General features: G+C 41.2%; 1 protein-coding gene across 2 annotated transcripts in view; it reads left to right on the forward strand.

Annotated features, from left to right (window-relative positions):
• LOC116314471 (sodium/hydrogen exchanger 9-like) overlaps positions 1-19,495 on the forward strand; it is a 68,425-nt gene that overhangs the window by 19,731 nt on the left and 29,199 nt on the right. For both annotated transcript variants that reach the window (XM_039616942.1, XM_031732507.2), the window contains exons 6-12: positions 2,751-2,856; positions 5,050-5,188; positions 6,189-6,294; positions 9,122-9,210; positions 10,513-10,626; positions 13,505-13,616; positions 14,798-14,951. In XM_039616942.1, coding sequence (XP_039472876.1) covers positions 2,751-2,856; positions 5,050-5,188; positions 6,189-6,294; positions 9,122-9,210; positions 10,513-10,626; positions 13,505-13,616; positions 14,798-14,951 — 820 coding nt within the window. The remainder of the gene's footprint in view (positions 1-2,750; positions 2,857-5,049; positions 5,189-6,188; positions 6,295-9,121; positions 9,211-10,512; positions 10,627-13,504; positions 13,617-14,797; positions 14,952-19,495) is intronic.

Below are 19,495 nucleotides of genomic sequence, written 5' to 3' on the forward strand. Positions count from 1 at the left end.
TGTGGTACCCTGCACGCACTGTTGATGGTGAACAGATCAAAACATTGACAGAATCCATGGATGGTAGGCTTTTGATGTCCTTAGTAGAAAGGTTGCTATATTGGTCGCTGATTTGTTTTTCCTTTGTATTGAATGTCAGAAATGCCTATTTGTGAATGTGGAGATGTTATATTGGTTTCACTGGTAAAATAAATAATTGAAATGGGTATATGCCCGTTTTTGTTATCCTGCCTAATAATTATGCACAGTAATAGTCACCTGCACACAGATATCCCCTAAATAGCTAAAACTAAAACAAACTAAAATTACTTCCAAAAACATTCAAGCTTTGATATTAATGAGTTTTTTAAACTGGTTCATTAAGACTCATGGTTGTTGTTCAATAATAAAATTATTCCTCAAAACTACAACTGGTTAATGCTAATTTGCACTCCCTATATTTGCTGCTGTGCTTGGGGTCATTGTCCTGTTCTGCATAGCCCAGCTTGGGCCTAACTTTAGACATCTGGCTCTAGAATACTTTGACATACAGAGGAGTTCATGCACGACTGAATGACTGCAAGGTGTCCACGGCCTGCAGCTAAAAACAAGCACAAATCTTCACCCCCTCCACCACCGTGCTTGAGTGTTGGTAGAGTATGGTGTTGATGCCGATGTGCTGTGTTTGGTTGTCAACAAACGTGGGACTGTACAACAGCAGTCCCCAATGCCTGGGCCACGGACCGGTTCTGGTCCGTGAGTCGTTTGGTACTGGGCCGCAAGAGTTGAGGCTCGGGTATGAAATTTATGGTTTTCAGGGTTTTTATCGTTAACTCGGTTTCCCTGGGTGTTTTTTTCCCGTGTTGTAGTTGTGTGCCTTATTTTGAAAGAAATATTTACGAGTTACCATAGCAACCAGAGAGCATTAAGGGGCAGAGAGGAGGATGTTACTCTCAATGTTGTTGGCGCATTTCAGGAGGACGCTGCTAATAAAGTTCCACAATTACACAGTGAAAAAATACCACAGTTTTTGTCTTGGTGGTATCATTTTATTTTTTTGTCTTTATCTGCGACACCTTAAAGGCCAGTCCATGAAAATATTGTCTGATATCAAACCGGTCCGTGGCGCAAAAAAGGTTGGGGACCTTTTTTGGTTGGGGAGTATAATACTTCTCTACTTTGGTCTCTACTTTGGTCTCAGCTGTCCAAAGGACATTGTTGCAGATGTTTTGTGGTTTGTTTAGATGCAACTTTGCAAAGGTAAGCCGTGCTGTCGCATTATTTCCAGAGAAGCGTTCTCCTGGTAAGCCTTCCAAACACGCCATACTTCATGTTTCAATTCAGCATTTTTCTAATTGTACTGCCATAAACTTTAAGTCCTGGGAAGACTGGCAGCTGTGTTCAATGTTTTCCACTAGTGAATGATCTTCCTCACTATGGAGGCATTAAGGGAGAACTTAGTGCCTCCAAAGTCTTTTTCACACCAGTTTTTCATCCACAGCGTTTTTATTAAATAAAAAACTGTCATGTTTTGTAGTTCACTTGAGGTTGCATTTACCTCATTTTAAGACTTGCTAAGGACCAGATTATTTTTGTTATGTTCTGATACATAAAGCCTTAGAATTGAAAGACAGTCTACATTTTTACCATAACTGTAGTGTACAGGTGATTGCAGTGACACACGTAGGCCAAAAAATTATGACAAAATTATAATAATTAAATAATTTACTTTTTCTTTTTGTAAAACAATGTGTGTTGTGTCCATGATGTAGCATTAGAGAACACCAATTAACTGTATGTCATGTTGATTTAGACCATTATTATATGCAGATAGCCCATTTAAATTTAATGTAAAAGCAACGCTTGTCATGTTTGAGACTATTAAACAGACTAGGAAGTTTGAGGCAGATTGAAGTATTTATATTGGCAATACAACAACTTGATAATTTGTAGCAAAACATCCAAACTCACCATTGGACCAACTCGAAAAACTTAACCTTTATCATCACAGAATACATCGTAAAAAATGATGATTTCATTCTTGTGGGCAGCTGGGTAAAGTAGAGTCTATGGAAATGGGGAAACTAATAATGGTAGGCTTCCTATTGGGTTTACGCATGTATCTAAGAATCTGTTTTTATTTCTCTGAATATTAAAAGTGGCTACATAATTTTATGCATGTAGATAAGAAATATCACATGTTGGTTACTTACACTTTAAAGGGTCTTTCTTTTGCTAAGGCCCACTCACATAATGTAAAGTTTCATGAGTTTTCAAACATGTGTCCAAAAGTCTCACATCACTCAATGCTTGGACCCTAAAAAAACAAAGAAATGTAAAATTCCACTTGTGTTAAACTTTGCATTTTTTTTCTTTCATACTCCTATTTCCAGATGTTACAGTGGGGAAAAAAAGATTATGATCAGCAATGCACTTTGTTTATGTATCATTAACAAACATAGATATTATCTTTCCCAAGTCATTGTGTAATTTCTACATCCTGTTTAGCTTAAGCAAATCTACAGTATGCTTAGTTTGCCCAGTTGTCAAAATCCTTATCCCACTGCTGTCGTCATACTGTAGTCTTTTGTCAGCTTACTTATTAATTCTTGTACTTTCTCCTCTTTGTAATGGCACAGGAGATACTGGAGGACACTTCTGCTGTGTAATTAACTGAGAAGTTTTTCTGTTCATTTTCAAGTTGCTCTGCTTCCTGCGGCCATTAATAGCAGCACTTCTCCTGTTTTGTTTTTCTTTCTTTTTTTGTAAAGTCTCAGTCCTTGGCCTGTTATCAGATCTGCGTGTGGACTTGGATCTGCACATGCTGCTGTTTGGCGAGAGTGTCCTGAATGATGCCGTAGCCATCGTCCTGACACAGTGAGTATTTCGCTTTAGTATTTGTCCAAGCCCTGAGAATGCAATATATTTCAAGGTTTAATTGTGTGGGTGCTCAGACTTCTCCAAATGGCACTATGGGGGTGGATGTGGAGGAAGGAAGCCTGAGTGGGTGCTGCCAGCTTTAAGGAAAACAGCAACAACCCCTTAAATACTATGCAGCGAACTGCATAAGTGAGTTGCCCCAAGCAGCATCTCATTTAGGTCCTTAATGCCAGAGTAAAGAGACAGTCCCATGCTGCGAACTTGGTTATCGTAGCTAATGTTGACTTTGGAAGAATACAATACAAAATTCTTGGAAACTCAAAGCAGCCAGGATGCAGTCATGCATTCTCCATGCATTTCATTTGCTTAATTCTTTCCCCTTTTCTCCAGCTTTTCACAAAACTATGCATGCTTCTGTCCTCGCACATTGCCGTCATTGTCTGCTCTGTTTACACAATGCTAGTGAGCAGAGCTAGTCATGTAGATGTGAAAGCAGATGGCAAGCCTGAGACAGAGAGGGGCGAAAACTCACATCTCCACAGTCACAGACAAGCAAATAACAACAAATAAAGCAGGAGGAGCGATGACAAGATCCAGGAGCATCTGTGCTTATTATCTTTACAAAGACTGATGCAAATATACAGAACCTGACATCCTGACATCTCACTTTCCATTTGAATAAATGGGCACGCCAAACCCTACTAAGAAAGACAGTGCAAATTGTTCCGTTCACTGCGCTATCAGTGTGTACATTGAAGGGTGGAGGAGGGAGCCTGCAAGTTTTTCCAGACAAACAGTCAGATAGTGTTCTGTTTGTTCTTAGAGTGGCGTGACCAGCCTACATGCCATCTCCTTTCACTCGACTTGGTCACTCGCCTGCCGGTCGCCCTGGCCCCATGCACAAAGCCGGCCCTTATTAGTGAGCCAGGCGAGGGTCCTGGCACTAGAATTTTAACAAGCTCCCTGAGCAGCTCAACCTTACGCTGATGTGCCATCTCACAGTCGCAAAACGTCCTGCTCCAGCAGCCCTGACCCAGCCACCATTCAGCCAGGTCCTGCTTTAACATCTTGGGATCCCAACTGGGATAACGGCCCAAAACATCTGAAGTTACAGTCTCCAGAAGGTCACTCTGATCACTGACTAGTGGGCAAATGTAATGTGCTAACACCACAGGAGTCTTTCTTTTAGGGAGGGGGGGTAATAGATTTCCTCTTTTCAGTATGCTGAGCTCATTACCATAGCTTGACTGATTCTTCCCCTCCCGCTATAGAGATTAGGGCCTGTTGTGATGTGTGCTTGCTCATTCCAACCTGATGGTACGGAAATTGCAGAAACAAAGCATTTTAATGTTAGTAGGAGTATAAGACAACTTTTTATGAGTGGCTACCAGATGCTGTGCGCGGTGTGTTTGTTTTCTTACTGTGAGCAGTAGCTCTGGGTCCCATTAAACGCAGGGAAACAAAAACAAGTGCCACTTTGATACCGTTTTTGCTGATTCCATAGTTTGTGTTTCATTTAAAACAATCTAAGTCCACGGGGAAGTACATGGGAGGGTGTTTGGTGGCTAAAGAAATTGTGTCATTCCACAAAGGCAGGCTGCTCCATCAGCCACTCTCTTGGTTGCTTGTCTGGGCTTGCATTACCACAGGCACCCCCTCCATCCCACCACACACAGACAAGCACACAATTTCTTCCTCCCTCTGTCCTCCCTGTGAGGCCTCTTTTGCACTCAATGACTTCCATATGGAGGCCTCCCTTCCCCTCACAAAGTAAATATTTATAGCTGTGTGAATAATGCTGCCATCTTTTTTTTAACTGGTTTCTTACTAACTACACTGCGATGTCTCTGAAACAAAGAAAAAAGCCTAATATATTTTTTTTTCTTTTTCGGGAAAAGATGGAAATTCTAAGGGAAACCATGTAATCTAAAAAAGGAATGACTCCAGTAAATAGCACTTAGCTCAGCATAATAAGAATGTGAATTTATGCTCATTGTTTTCCACTAAGAACCCAGTTGGTCATATTTCTGATGACTGTTCTTATTGCAGAGTCATAAACAATGTTTTTTTTTTTTTTAATTTGTATTCTCAGCATCTGTAGCAATCAAAGTTAACTCTGTTGTAATTATGCCCCTGGCTTGTTTTTGTTCCATAACAGCTCTGTTTGCATTTGCTTCATGTTTCTCCTAGTGCCATCACCACCTACACCCAGATGGATGCAGGACTCATCTTCGACCCCACTGCCTTTCTCCACGCCTTTGTTTTTTTTCTCGGAGTGCTCATTGGCTCCTTCCTCTTAGGTCTCATTTTCACAGTAATAACAGCCCTCATATCCTTTCATCCCGTCCGATCTTTGCCTCTACACCCCAGACTCAATTATCACCTCAGCATCCGCCGCAGTACATCCTGTTCCTCAACACTGTAATTGCTTCTCTAACAAACCCCTACTGTACCACTTTTACCAACAAAAGCGATGCAGCTAAAGTCTAAAGTGCTCCTGCGACATTAATGGCTGCAGAGAGGTCGTCAATCAAGCCAATAGCCTATGATGAAGTTTCGACTTGCGCCGTTGTCCGGCGTTTCTCTCTGATCTTCAAGTAATTAGACTTTAGGATGAAAAATGGGAATGTGTCATGAGGGGTTTGGGCCAGGACTCAGCTCTTATTTACAGTGACTAATCTCTGGGTGTAGGCAAACCACAAAGTGAGCATTTATTAGATTTTGCTGATGCTAACCATAGCAGCATCCTGCTCTTGTGTCTGCTATTTGTTAAAGAAATTCACCTTGATGTGTAGTTGCTCATTTATCTTTTAATTAATAACCACACCTGTCGTTAATTACAAAAACAATCAGGCTTAAGAAGGTGTATTTTTATTATTGCATGCCCGAGGAGTATTTTAAGCGCAGCCTCTTAAATACCCTTCAGGCCTAACTTTGTAATATTTCCAGTAGCCAAACTTACCCTTCTTTTCTTTCTATGTGGCTGTCATAAATATAAAAATTCTAGTGTCTACTGTTTTGCCCAGAACACCGTGTAAAATATTGCTCTATGGTTTGCACCGAAGCTTTGCCGGAGGGGATGTGGGACAGTGGAGCTCACAGCCCGCATTTACTCTGTATGGCCGATCCCCTGGCTTGTTGAGCACTATTTGCAGTTGCTTTATTTTTGCAGGCAGCGTACCGCAGTTTCTCTATCTCCAGACTATAGCACTGGAATGCACTTGTGCAACAGTGGGAAATTTGTCCTGCATTCGCAATGTGAGCCGTGGCCTGATGCAAAGTGTTAAATACTTCATGATTATCTTGTGTATCTTTAACTTTCATTTCACCTCACCAAATTCACTCGGCTGCATGAAAATCCCCTGCTGGAAACGTCAGTCTTCTTCTTGCTGTCCTGGAGCAGCTACCTCTCGGCTGAAGCCTGCGGGCTATCAGGTGAACACTGTGTGACTTATGTTGTTTGTGTATCTGTGGCCATGTCAGGGCTCTGGGTAGCTGCCCTTCTCCCCTCAGGCGTCTCTTCTCAACTGCTCGCGCTGGCTCGCATACTGCTCTACAGTATCAGTGACACCCAGCATCTGTTTGACTGGCTTCAAGGCATTTTCTGTTTCCACTCACACTCCAAAAACCTGGAAATAATGTGCGCACATACTGCTGTCCAGTCATGACCATCTGCACAATTCCCTGCTTGCATACAAGATTCTGTTTTTGTTAACCAACACTCCCTGTACAGTCAGTGATCTCTCCGTCAGATGCACTCTTTAACCCACAAAGTGTTTTGCATTGTTGCAAGAATCTTCTCATAGCAGACAACTGGAAGTACCAGTCCTATTCTGGGCATAGCGTCTATACATATTTTTAAAATAGCTGCTTCTCCCTGAGAATGCTTGTACTTTTAGTTTGGAGATGACACCGCAGATATTGTAGTAATAAATAAATATATATCGGCATCTTGGCCTACCTGTTTTTGTGACTTTCCTAGTAAGAGCAGATACAAGAACGTGCTAAGGTCTCAGTAGGTAAAAGATTACAGCATGACTTTCTTTGTCACTCCTGTCTTACAGGTCCTTCCCCAGAGTGGCTGCTCTTTAAGAAAGTCTAAGTGATGATGTATCTTTGCAAGCTCGTGTTTGGAAAAGACCATTTCTCGACTCTGCTGCCTAGAATCGTCTTCTGTTTCTTTACTGATGTGGTGTAATGTTGTTTTGAAATATAAGTCGAGTATACATTAGCGCACATTAGTATTAGTGTTCCCGGGCCATTCCACTCGATTCGCTGATGCTGTAGAGCTCTCTCTTCCTTGGCACTGCTCCCCCTGGCCTGTGGAGGCAGAGAAGATGGTTTTAATGAAAGAGCTTGACCTTTGTCCATTAAATTCCAGATGCCCTGTTTATAAAGCACATTTTAAATACTGCCCAGTGTGGAAGTCGCACCACAGCAAAACCTCAGTCGGTAATTCTCAGAGTCTCTGGTTTTCTAGTAGAGGTATATTTCTACATGCATTTCCTGGGCTGGTTTTAATACTTTGTTTTGACCTGAAACCTTCACTGTTATAAAATCTAGTTTAATGCTGATATTGTTGTCTAAGTAGTGAAAATTCCTGTTTCGGTGATGAATGGTACCATATACCCTATACAGCACTAACGGTAAAGGTGTTTAATGTTCGCTTTGAGGTGAAGCAGCACATCATACCAAAGAATGCAATGAGTGATGCGAGTCCTCCCTGGTGTCCTTTGGTAATCGAGGCTCTTTCTGTCTCTGTTAATTGCTAGAGTTTAGTGAGGGTGTGTCTAATGACCCTCAGCCTTGGAGGGAGCCCTGCTGTCATTAATCTTATGCCCCTCACAACTGCTCATTATGGGAAGCATCTAATCTGTTGCAAAGTGCTCTGTGTGGAAAAGACTTAGAAAGAGACTTAGTGCAGAAGACAGGTGATGTGTTATCTCTGTCAGTGTTATGTAAACCAAGGACGATGTTGTTGCCCCCAACCAAATGGAACCAAAATGAGATCTGCCACGATGGCGTGCTCCATTAGACGTCGTTGCACAATGCTAAGAGGTATATTTTGACCAAGCATTACTGGAACTAGCATAGTGCAGGTCCATGTCAGCATCCCGATGTAAAGGCGGACGGTGAAGAGAGACTAATGGACTGGCTTAATTTAGCAGTCTGAACCACAGCTGCTATTTTGTGTCTGCTGCCATATTTATTACAGCCGACCCCGTCTTCTGCCTATTGCTATACCCATCGCAGCAATTTCACATTTTTCCACCTTCTGTGATTCGCTCAATGCGAAGGAAGCTAAAATGTGAAATTGAATTTCTGCAATGAACCAAGCGTGTCCTGCGAGGCAGCAGCCCACCTTTTATGCTTTGTGCTTCAAACTCCAGCTCTCTGGTCCAACCAGCCTCCCCTATGAGAGTAATCACTCTCTCCACCCTCTGTCTTAGGAGCAGAGGCTGCTGTCTGTACGTCTTTCCTTTTTGTACTTTGCTTGTCGTGCATTTGTTTTTTGTTAGTATCTCCTCCCACGCAACTGATATTGTGATCGTGATTATGTCATTTTTAAAACAGTTTTTCTTAGAATTAATCGTTTCCAGAGCCTCATGTATCTGGACAAGTAAATGTTTTTATCAGATATATAAAGATGCTTGAGTTGGGTTGGGCAGCACATTTTTACAGAACTATTGGAACCATGAGAGTGGGTGGATGCAAGGTTGGGCTGGTCTGAGCCGGTTAATTTTTATATGAGTGGCTGCACACAGGAGGGTTTAATTCTTGGATATTATAAACCAGTGCTTACATGAATTACTGTAACAGTGCTTTTATTTAATTTATCATTGTTCTCATTTCCCCACTTTTTTCTGAATGTCGGCGTCTCTGGCTTGTTAACCAAAAAAAAACTGGATTGAACCATGGAGACAAAAGCTCTTTTCAGAAATCATCCTCCTGTGATGGTAGAACCTCCTACACCATATTCTCGGCGTGACAAGTCCCAAGCCTCTGTGTGTTAAGCAGCTCCCAAACATACAGATTCTCTCATCCTGATTACTAATATATGCACGTATAAGTGGTTTTGCATACTTTCAGCTGATCAGCTCCCTGCTGCTGACAGGATTCTCATCTATGAGTTTTGTCCACAAAATGTAAATGTTCACATTTAGAAGATGCCGTGGATGTTTGTTTGTCTTTTGAGGGGGGAGGGGGGCTATTTCATTCATTAATTTTCATTGATTTCACTTAAATGTTATTTATCTTTCAGGTATTGTGGCAGTGATGTTTTGCGGCTTGAGTCAGGCAAGGTACACAGTTCTCAACTTGTCCTCTGAGGGCAGGGCAAGGATCAAGCAGGTGGGTTAACGGAGCACAACCGAAACTGTTTTCCTTTTGATGAACAGTCATTTTTAGTCTTCTCCTTTTGTGTAGAATAACTCTTGACACCAGCATTTACAGCTCGCGCTCATGTGCAAGCGATCATTAATTGCCATTAGTGCTCAGTTGTCCAGCGGGCGTCCGTGTGGGACATCAGTCTCCAGCTATCTACTTAAAAGGCTGTGCACAGATGGAGGCTAGCACACTGTCACACTTTGCCAGCAAGCTTCATAGAGGAGCAAAACAAATCAGAAGTACACACATATACTTATCTGTGCATTTATTATTCATTATCAGCACCATAGTGCGGCTAACTGTTTATCACAGACACTCCTAAAAGGCAGCACAGTTGAAGCCTCGGCCTATAAAGTGGATTGGCTTTGCAGGAGATCATGTTCACTTGGCAGAATGCCTCTATCTGTATTTTTTAGGGTTTATACATGCAGCTTATGGTAAAATGTGATTGAGTGTATACAGACAGTAGGTGAGTAGCTAGTGGGACCGATACTTTTCTTTCTATGATCCCCAAAAAGTGCACTTATTCACTTATTCAGCTGGATATCTTTTTTTTAACCAGAGCTCTAAATCATATAAGAAATAACAAATATGATTAATGAAATTGTAGCATCTCTTATAATTTAATGCCATTGCATGAACAGTATATGACACCAAAGTTCCTCAGCTTGGCTTAGAACTGACAAGCTCGAGCCTGAGTCGATGAGTTGTAATAATCTTCTAATAAAAAGCAGAGTTCATTAGCATATGACTTTTTAGGTCCCTAAAGATGTGCTGTTTTATGCTTCAAATGAAATTATTTCACACAAAGATGATGACAAGAACATGTCTGCTGTTACAGCAAACCATATTATGCCCTCGAGCTGTAGATGTTTGCAGCTGCCGCCTCAAAGGGAATAACATAAACACTGGATTTGTCGTGTTTGTACAAATCTAATTCCTCTACTTCACTTTCACCCATCTTTCAGCACACAAAGTTGTTTTTTCAGAGAATGTCAAGTCGACTGCACTCATTGTGTACTCAGTGCTCGCCTGATTCTGACCCCTACCTTAACCTTAATATGGCCTAACCATAAACACTCACTTGTGCCCTGCTTGTTTGACCCATTTGTCCTCCAAGGGGAGGCAGATACCCAGAATGAGCCTCTATAGATTTATGTGTTTCTAACAACACAAGCAGGCATACACACACACACCCACTTCGAACAGATGATCTCAGATGACCTTCTCTCTCATGATCCTCTCAATCCCTTTTATAATTTGCAGCTCTTTGAAGTCTTCAACTTCCTCGGGGAGATTTCCATCTTCGGCTACATGGGATATATATTGTTGAAGTTCACTTGCCATAAATTTGAACCAGTCTTCATTTCTGGGGCACTTGTATCCTTTTCTGCTGTATGACAGAGGACTTTACCCCCTGTTGTGCAGCTTCTGAATTCCACTCCCATCTCAGCAATAGGACTCAGTTCTGTCTCCTATTAGTTTAATGACAAGTCATTTAGTAGATCATACTGGTTATCCTGTTGTATTTCTTGCTACCTCATTGCAATACTGTGACTTCCCCAGTCCTTGGGGAAGAGGGGGGGGGGGGATCTTGAGAGCTCTGCAAATGTCATCCAGCTGGTTTCCTGGAGTCAAGATCTCTACAGATTCTTATTGTTACTGATGTTTTTGTTTGGTTTTTCTTTAGCAACGCTGTAATTAAACTGTTTAAATCTTTTTGCTGTTTAAAATAATCTTACCGTTCTTTCATTTAGCCGATTGAAGATGATGCTGTTTTAGCTTTTTCTGCATCTTTAAAAGATGTAAAGATTTAAGCTTTCTGTTCTGTCTTTTGCACAAAAATGAGAAAATATTGATTGGTTGTATTTGAAATATGAATCATATTGTGAATGTGAATATCGAAGCGGAAAATTAGTCAGCAAAAATATTCCAGCTAGCGTCGAGCAAACAGCCCCACCCCGGACAAGTTTTAGGGTTTATGCAGAGAGGCGGACAACCATTCACGCCTACAGCCAGTTTAGAATCACCAATTAACATGAATGTGTTTGGACTGTGGGAAGGAGAATATGCAAACTCTACACAAACGAGCCCAAGCCTCCTGGCTGATTTGAATCTTCTTGGTGTGAGACAGCAGTGCTAACTATCACACCACCGCGCCTCACGTTTATCTTATAGCAACGAAAATTAGAGAATTTGCAATTTTTCTTACTTTTCTGTCACTTTACAGTGTTTAAAGTTAGACCAAAAAGCTGTTACATTAATCAGCTAGTCCTTGACATCTAGATATTTATGCTGTTTAGCAGAAAAAATCACAGTTAATATCAAAAATAAATGCCAGGTTTTGAAAAAGATATGCTCGGAGACATCCAACGATCATAGCTTCTGTCTAGATTTAATATTTTGCATATAGTGTCAAATATCATACAGGAAGAAATCTATCACAGGCAGGAGATGCATAGGTTTCTCCCCTGGCAGCAGCCTCTGTAGACCAGAGTACAATGGCGATAGAACTCGCGTCGTCTTATCAAAAAACGATCTGCTCTTTAATGATAAATAGAAAAATTATACTATCATAACAGATGTCTCATGTTCAGAAGCTTTATTGTATCCGTCAGCTTTGCTTTCTGAGAGAAATGATTGGGCAGTGATGGACTGATGGCTGCTTGCTGTACAATTGTCCTTTCCTGAGAGCTGGCACGACCATAGTGTATGCTGGAGGAGCGACTCTAGTGGCTGCACTCCAAGGAGCTGTTCTTTCACAGTCCAGTGCCCAGATGGCCAGCAATTATTATTACAATCCATCTTCTACCATAGGGTCAAAGGGGCCGTAGAAATAGTTGACTGAGCAGATTCTTTATTCCAGTGCTCTTATGTTCAGCAAAAGGGACTGCCAATAAAAAAAAAAAAAAAAGAAAAGAAAGAAACAAATGATTTGAGCATTGGGTCTGATTTCTTTAAAATATGTTTTTGGCAATCTACCTTCATTAGATGGAAGTCAGGAAATGTGGGGAACGAGTGCACAGGAATTTAATAGGAGTTTTAAAAAGCTCCGGCTAGCTATCTACACATACAGGAAGATCACCCGGATGTACAAACATGAATAAGTGGAGGTCGGATTCCAGTTGTACGGCTCTAAAAGTGTCTATGAAAAAGAAATAACCCCAGTGATTCCACCCTGTTAATCGCTCTTTGGTTATGCTGTAGATTTTAATCGCTGTAGCTTGCAGCCTTTGCCAGTGACAATAGAGATAGGCTTTATTGGAAATGAGGCTGAGATGAAAGTGCTTAATTACCTCCATTCGAATAGCTCAGAGGCCTTTGATAAAGAAAAATGACTGCTTTTGGGAGCAGGATATTGCTTTTGAAAATCCATAGGGTGCGTGAGATGTAATATTGACTGCAGGGTGCGAGGGAGTACTGTTTTAGTAATAGCCCTGTCAGGCCGAGGTGTCCTGCCTAAAATATTGGTCCCTTTATTTATACCGTTATATTTAGACTTATTAAGGATAAACTCAAATCCTTTCTCTTTCTGATACCAAAGCAGGGTTACCTGTCTGCACAGATTAGTTTTTCTGCAACAAATTTCAAAGAGGATCTTTTTTTTTCTTTTTTAAGAGCAAAGAGCTTTCCAAACCCTCTTCACTTTGGACCGCTCAGCTTACCCTTTACTTACGTCAGACTATCAAAAAGGGAAAAAGAACCTATGAGAGGATCTGAGGTTGTATTTCTAACTTCTTCTAAAAGCATGACCGATGATGTGACGTGTATCCCAGATGGCAGCTATGTCCCCGGTAATTGTACAGATATCATCTTGATAACTTCTGCCCAGGACACTTGGCATTCAGTCTCATCCTACGTGAGACATCAAAGTGTGTGTGGAGGGCAGAGACAGCTGGCGCAGCCTGATTGGCTTCATGCCTCGGCATGGCGCCACGTTGCCGTGTTTTCATCCCAAACAGAAAATATCCAGAGATATTTTTTTTTCGTGTGTTTGCGCACGTGCGTAATATTTAGTGTTATTCACAGGTGGACGTCTATAGCCTGTCCTCACAATGTTGCATTTATTTTTTTCTGGATGCAAAGAATTGAGCGAAAAATGTGATTACTTATCAATGATGTCCAGTTAACCAGTGTGATTTACGCCACTTTTTTATTCCTCGGCAGATTTTCGACAGTATAAGACAGAATGATCAACTTTTCATGAAACCTGCAAGTTTCTTAAATGTTCTCCTTAATCTGCATTCAATGCATACAGCTGTCCGTCTTTCTTTCAAGAGCATTCAACATCTACCCTTTATCTTTCCTGCTGAACCTTGGTCGCACAAACAAGATACCTTGCAAGTTCCAGCACTTCATGATGTTTGCAGGTACACTTTTCATTCTAGTTGTTTTTGCTACGAGAGACGGGGGGGGGAGAAGAAGAAAACTTTCACCCTGATTTATCCCATGAAAGCTCTAATTATTCCACTCTCTTCCTCGCCTGCAGCTAATGGCATGAGTAGAGATGCTGAGAAAATGTGTCCTCTGTGGAACAAGTGCGAGCTGGTGTGCGCATTAAGTCAGTTAAGGCAGCGGTCCCCAACCTTTTTTGCGCCACGGACCGGTTTATGCCCGACAATATTTTCACGGACCGGCAATGAGGTGTCGATGAATACAACAAAATAAAACTAGTGCCGGTACCGAAAAAAGAAGATTTATTCATAACACACGTGAAAAGACCCAGGAAAACCGAGTTAACGATAAAACGATAACAAAATAACGTTGAAAACCGATAAAAACCCTGAAAACCATACATTTCACACCTGAGCCTCAACTCTCGGGCCCGGTACCAAACGACTCACGGACCGGTACCGGTCCGAGGCCCGGGGTTGGGGACCGCTGAGTTAAGGCAAACACAAAGACCAGCACCTACCTCGGGCTTTAGAATAATTCACCTTGTTGGAGAAAGAATTTTTGCATTAATCAATACTGTCTGAATTTGAGATTTATGTTTTTTAAAGAAGCTTTTTATCTATTTGTTGCCTGTGAGTGGAAGCATATATAGAAGTCTTAGTCTTACTTATCTGAGGTATCTGAGACTAACGGTTGGCACCCCGAATGATTTGATGATGCAGGAGAAGGGAACCTTTGATGTGGGGTAGCGCCACAGCAGCATGTTTCTCTGCTTGTCTGACCCACTTTACGTCTTACGTAAGGTTTCTTTATAAAAAGCCCTTGTCTTGCTATTTTTCAAAACTCCCCCACCATCGCCGCTACCACCTCCCTCATCTTCTTTTTTTTCTCGCAGCAGGAAAGGATTTGCTCTGGGAATTGTTTTGGCTTTAAGCATTATGTCACTACTGTACAGCAATCTTGGAGTTTGTTTCAGGGCTATTTGCTGGTCAGCAAGTGGTCAGTGATAGTGACTGTCAGGGTGTTATTTGTTACCCATTGACAGAGTTATTAACTGGCTCAGCTTCTGTGTAATTGGTTGGTAGATGGTTGTCTGGTGGTTTAATGGAAGGCATTAATCCAGCTGTTTGCTCAGAAATGTCTTCTCTTGCCTCAGGTTTGAGGGGGGCTGTGGCTTTCAGACTGGCTGTAAAAAACACAGCTACAGAAGTGACGCGCACCATCTTCACCACCACCCTACTGATGATTGGCTTCACCATCTGGGTACTTGGTACGGCTGCCGATCCCATGCTGCGGCGTCTGGACATCAGGTTGGTTCTAACACCTTGTCGAGTGATACAGATAGTGGGATGCGAGGAAGACCTGTCGTCCTGTCTCTCCATCTGCCCATCTGTGTCTTCTTCATTTGTTCTGCCAGTGCCCACAAATTTACTTAATTAGACTCTCACGTGTATTCTCTTTCAAAATACAACAGCTCTTTGTAAAAGGAGCACATTTGAATTCTGATGCCCCCTCCTCTTCTTCCTCACCATCCACACACAGCCTTTGTGCAAACGTGCCCTCCATTAGTGACTTGCACAGCTGGAGTGCAGGGAAAGCAGGTACACAGGTGCCCCACACAGATAATAGTAAAATATGGGCTCCTGTTGCAATGGGGCACATAAATGCAGCATTGCAACGGAAGCACATATCGAAAGATAGTTTTTCTTTTAAAGTCTGTATACTGCGATTCAAGGCCAGTGGGTGATAATGATTAAAGAGCGCACAAGAGGCGTGAAGGATGCAAGGCGGTAATTAGATACTTATATTATTAAAGGGTAATCTATGGCCCAGATCACAGTGGTATAATTGACTCCCACAGTCTGTGAAAGAAGTCTGTGCAGTGTACATGGTTTCAGCTTGATGCAACTCTAAGAAAGATATACTTACAAATCAACTAAAAGCAAATGTGTTCAGTATAATAGAGAAAGTACATAATAGTGAACACAGCCTGATTTTAAAGGATAAATGACATTTCAATAAAAATTAATAAAAAGATGAATATGGACAAATTTTGTTAAGTGGAAAAGATAAACCATAAACAAATGTTGATCAAGGGCAAAAAAACAACAAAAAAACAAAACAGTAAAAGAATATAGAGTAAGTAAAGAAGAGCTAAAGGTGTGCCTGAGGATCTTAGGATGAGATCTGGCTTGTAGGATTGCAGCAGTCCAGCTGTACAGTAGGTCCAAAAGCTCCTTTGGTGGGAAATTGAAACACACAGCAGCACAATTTGTGATGAGAAGCAAAACCTGGAGCTAGCCTGCTGCTAATGAATTGCAGATTGGCTTTTGTAATTGAATCTTGTTGTTCATTTGAGCTTTTATAGTCAAATAAGCTTCATTTAATTGTAATTCTACAGTTTATGAACCAGACAAAGAGCCAGTATCCGTGTGAGATCTCCCCGGGTGCTGGATTTGTATCCACAAACCCTGCTCTTTTGTGTGCTACAAGCTGAACTGCTTTGAGAAGGTTTTAAGGCATTTTTGTTATGTCATTAATAGAACTTGGCTCAATTGTTAATGCTGGCTGTCCACTAATCACTAATCAAGCAGTTCAGTCCTCAGCCACTCCACATGCTGAAGTGTCCTTGAGCGAGACACTGAGTTGCAACCAAAGGCAGGCCAGCACCATGGAGAGCAGATTTGCCAACATTTGTGTGATGAGAAACATTTTGTAAAGCTTTTTGTACAGCTAAGGTAAAAAAACATATACAAAAATCAGACACTTTATTAGGTACACCTGCTCAGTTAACTGAAATACAAATATCTAATTGGCCAATAATGTGGCAGCAACTCATTTACACATGTAGATATGGTCAAGACAACCTACTGAATTCATAATAGAGCATCTGAATGGAGAAAAAAATGGTTGGTCTGAATGTTTCAGAAACTGCTGATCTACTCTCATTTCCACCCACAACCATCTCTAGCTGGTAATAAGCTCATCATTGTAAATGAAAATTTGTTTCCAGGGCATATAAGTTAGCATACAGCACCTTATGACTAATACGCTAATGTAACAAATACTGTATTTTATTAAATCATGTGTATTTCTTTAATTTGATTTGTACTGACATGAACTGTAAATCTTTACATTATCCACTGTGTTAGACCCTTACATTTAGAGAGAGCTGTTGAGTTGTATTGCTGTTATACCTCCCACTCTCTCCCTTCTGCTTGCTTTTGTGTCTGTGTACATACTCTACATGTGCACCTGTGGATATTTGTCCTGAATAATGCATCTGCCCGCTGTTTATCCACATGACATGACTGTCTTTATGAGTAGTCATTCCATCAACTCATCACAGTACAGTGCGTCGTGCCTCCAGGGCTGTCATGTTTCAGAGAATAACTCTTTTCCTCACTTCCCATCCCAAACTCCCACGACTGCTTCCCTCTTCATCTCCCTTCCCTCAACCGATTGCATGAAGTAAAGGGACAAGAAGCAATTTTGAAAGACTTCATTTTGGTGAATAATACATTACATTTCTTCACCTGGAGGAAATTTACCTCCTATTCCATCTTTGAAATATAAAATGGTTTTGTGGAGGAGTCTTTGAAAGTTGTACTCTGTGTAAAATTAGTTCTGCATATACAGTGCAAGAGGGTGTGCAGATTTAGAAAGAAATTGAAAAACACAAGAAGTTATAACTTGTAAAACTAAGGAGAAATATTTGGGAGTCTGCACTGCCTCTTGGTCAGAAAGCAAAGGTACAAAAATCTGTACGTAAAGTGCTATTTATAAATGCTAAGGCGAGACTTCTTTATGTCGTATCCTCTTCTATTATAGGTAATTTGCTACTGAAAAGATATGTGGGTGCATAAAAGCATATCAGAGTGCTCTTACATGCGTAGACCTGTGAAAAACTTAAGCACGCCCTTACTGCCTCCATGGGAATTAAATGGGTAACCAGCAGCCAGGTGTTGTTAATCAAATGCACTTGATTAACTGATAATCAGCAAGTGTGAGCAGCTCGATAAAACAGAGGTTTGGCAGTTTTGCTTGTATGGAGCAATCAGGTATGTGCTAACAAAATGCCACAATTTTCCCAGGCGTGGAAGTTACAGAAAAAAAAACAACAACACAAGAGTTACTGTACATCTTTGAGTCTATAGACCTTAAATGTTAAAGTGCATGACAGAAAGTATAGTTTAAAAACGACTGAACAAATATGGCTTATTTGGATAGTTACCAGGAGAAAGCCTCTTCTATCTAAAAACAACATGGGAGCACAGCTTAGCTTTGCAAAGTTGCATCTGAACAAACTTCAAGACATCTGGAAGCAATGTCCTTTGGACAGACAACACCAAAGCAGAGATGTTTGGCCATAATGTGCAGTACCATGTTTAGTAAAAACCAAGCACAGCATATCAGCGTGAACACCTCATACCAACTGTCAAGCACAGTGGGGAACTTGACAGTTGCCATTTGGATTTGTTTTGCAGCAACAGGACTTGGGCAGCTTGCACTCATTGAGTTCATTATAAACTCTGTATACTAAAGTATTCTAGAGTCAAATGTGAGACCATCTGCCCATCACCTAAAGCTTGGTCCAGATTGAGTTGTGCAACAGGACAATGCTCCCAAACACAGCCACAAATCTGCAACAGAATGGCTGGCAAATAAAATAATCATGTTTCTGCCTTTGCCCAGTCCAAGGCTAGAATTGAACCTAATTGAAAAGCTCTGGCAGGACCTTAAGAGAGCTGTGCATAAAGGAGTGCCTTCAAACCTCAAACAATGGTGTAAAGAAGAGTTGGCCAAAATTCCTCCACAACCATGTGAGAGACAGAAAATGATTACTTCAAGTTACTGCTGCTCAAGGTGGCGTGTTCTTCGTTGTTCACTGGACTTCATAGGAAACTTTCATTTTTTTACATGACTGCCTAAGACAGGAAATGACCAGATTATCTGTCAGTAAAAGTTGTTTACAAGCTGACATTGGAATTTTATCTTTCATTATAAAAGATCACGGGAGTTTTCTAACCACAAAGGGGACACGAGAATTCAAGAAGGACAAAGAAAGTAGCTTTTACAGCCAGGCACAAATGGGGAAAAATGTATTTCATTGCACTGTTTTTTTTTTCTCTATTCCTCTATCTATAGCTCACGTTGTGCTACACAGACACACAAACAAGTGCACGAATACAAAGTCATTAATGCACGCTACACACGAGTGAGCTGAGCTTAGAGGGGGTGAAGAGTCTTTTAGACTGCAATGTGAAATTCATGTGCTGCATGCTTAGATAGACTGTTAAAACCATGGACCATGTGAGCACTGTGTAATAAAAGACTCCTTCAGTTTTCAGCTCACTGTCCAGACATCACACTTCACTTGATGAAATGTGCTTTTAAAGCTAGACTGTCTCCCAGTCCTCCTCTCCCTCTCTACAGTTCCTCCATTTCAGTCTCAATTTCAGGGTACATTATTGCCCACACTCACAGCAGCACGAGTTTCATCATGATGCCACAAAATAAACTGATTATTTACACCTTACTGCACGTGGTAATGAAAATGCTATTTTTCTTTATTGTACAGTCCCTTGTAATTATTGATATATTGGGACACAACTGCAAAGCCGTGTAATCGTTATTTTCTCTGGTTCTCCTCCTCTGCATTGTTGCGCTTCTTTCGTAAGCTCAACAGCAACCTCCAGAGAGGTTGTTGGACTCAGCAGGAGGTGCAACACAAATTTTGGAAGACCAACTCCCAAAACAAAGATGCCAAAAATAACATTAAAAAGGAACAAAAAAAGGGGGTTCTGTTTTCACTGAAGTGCAATCAAGTGCAGGAGGAACTAACCAACCGAAG

The sequence above is a fragment of the Oreochromis aureus genome, linkage group 9 (assembly GCF_013358895.1).
Source record: "Oreochromis aureus strain Israel breed Guangdong linkage group 9, ZZ_aureus, whole genome shotgun sequence".
Classification (NCBI taxonomy): domain Eukaryota; kingdom Metazoa; phylum Chordata; class Actinopteri; order Cichliformes; family Cichlidae; genus Oreochromis; species Oreochromis aureus.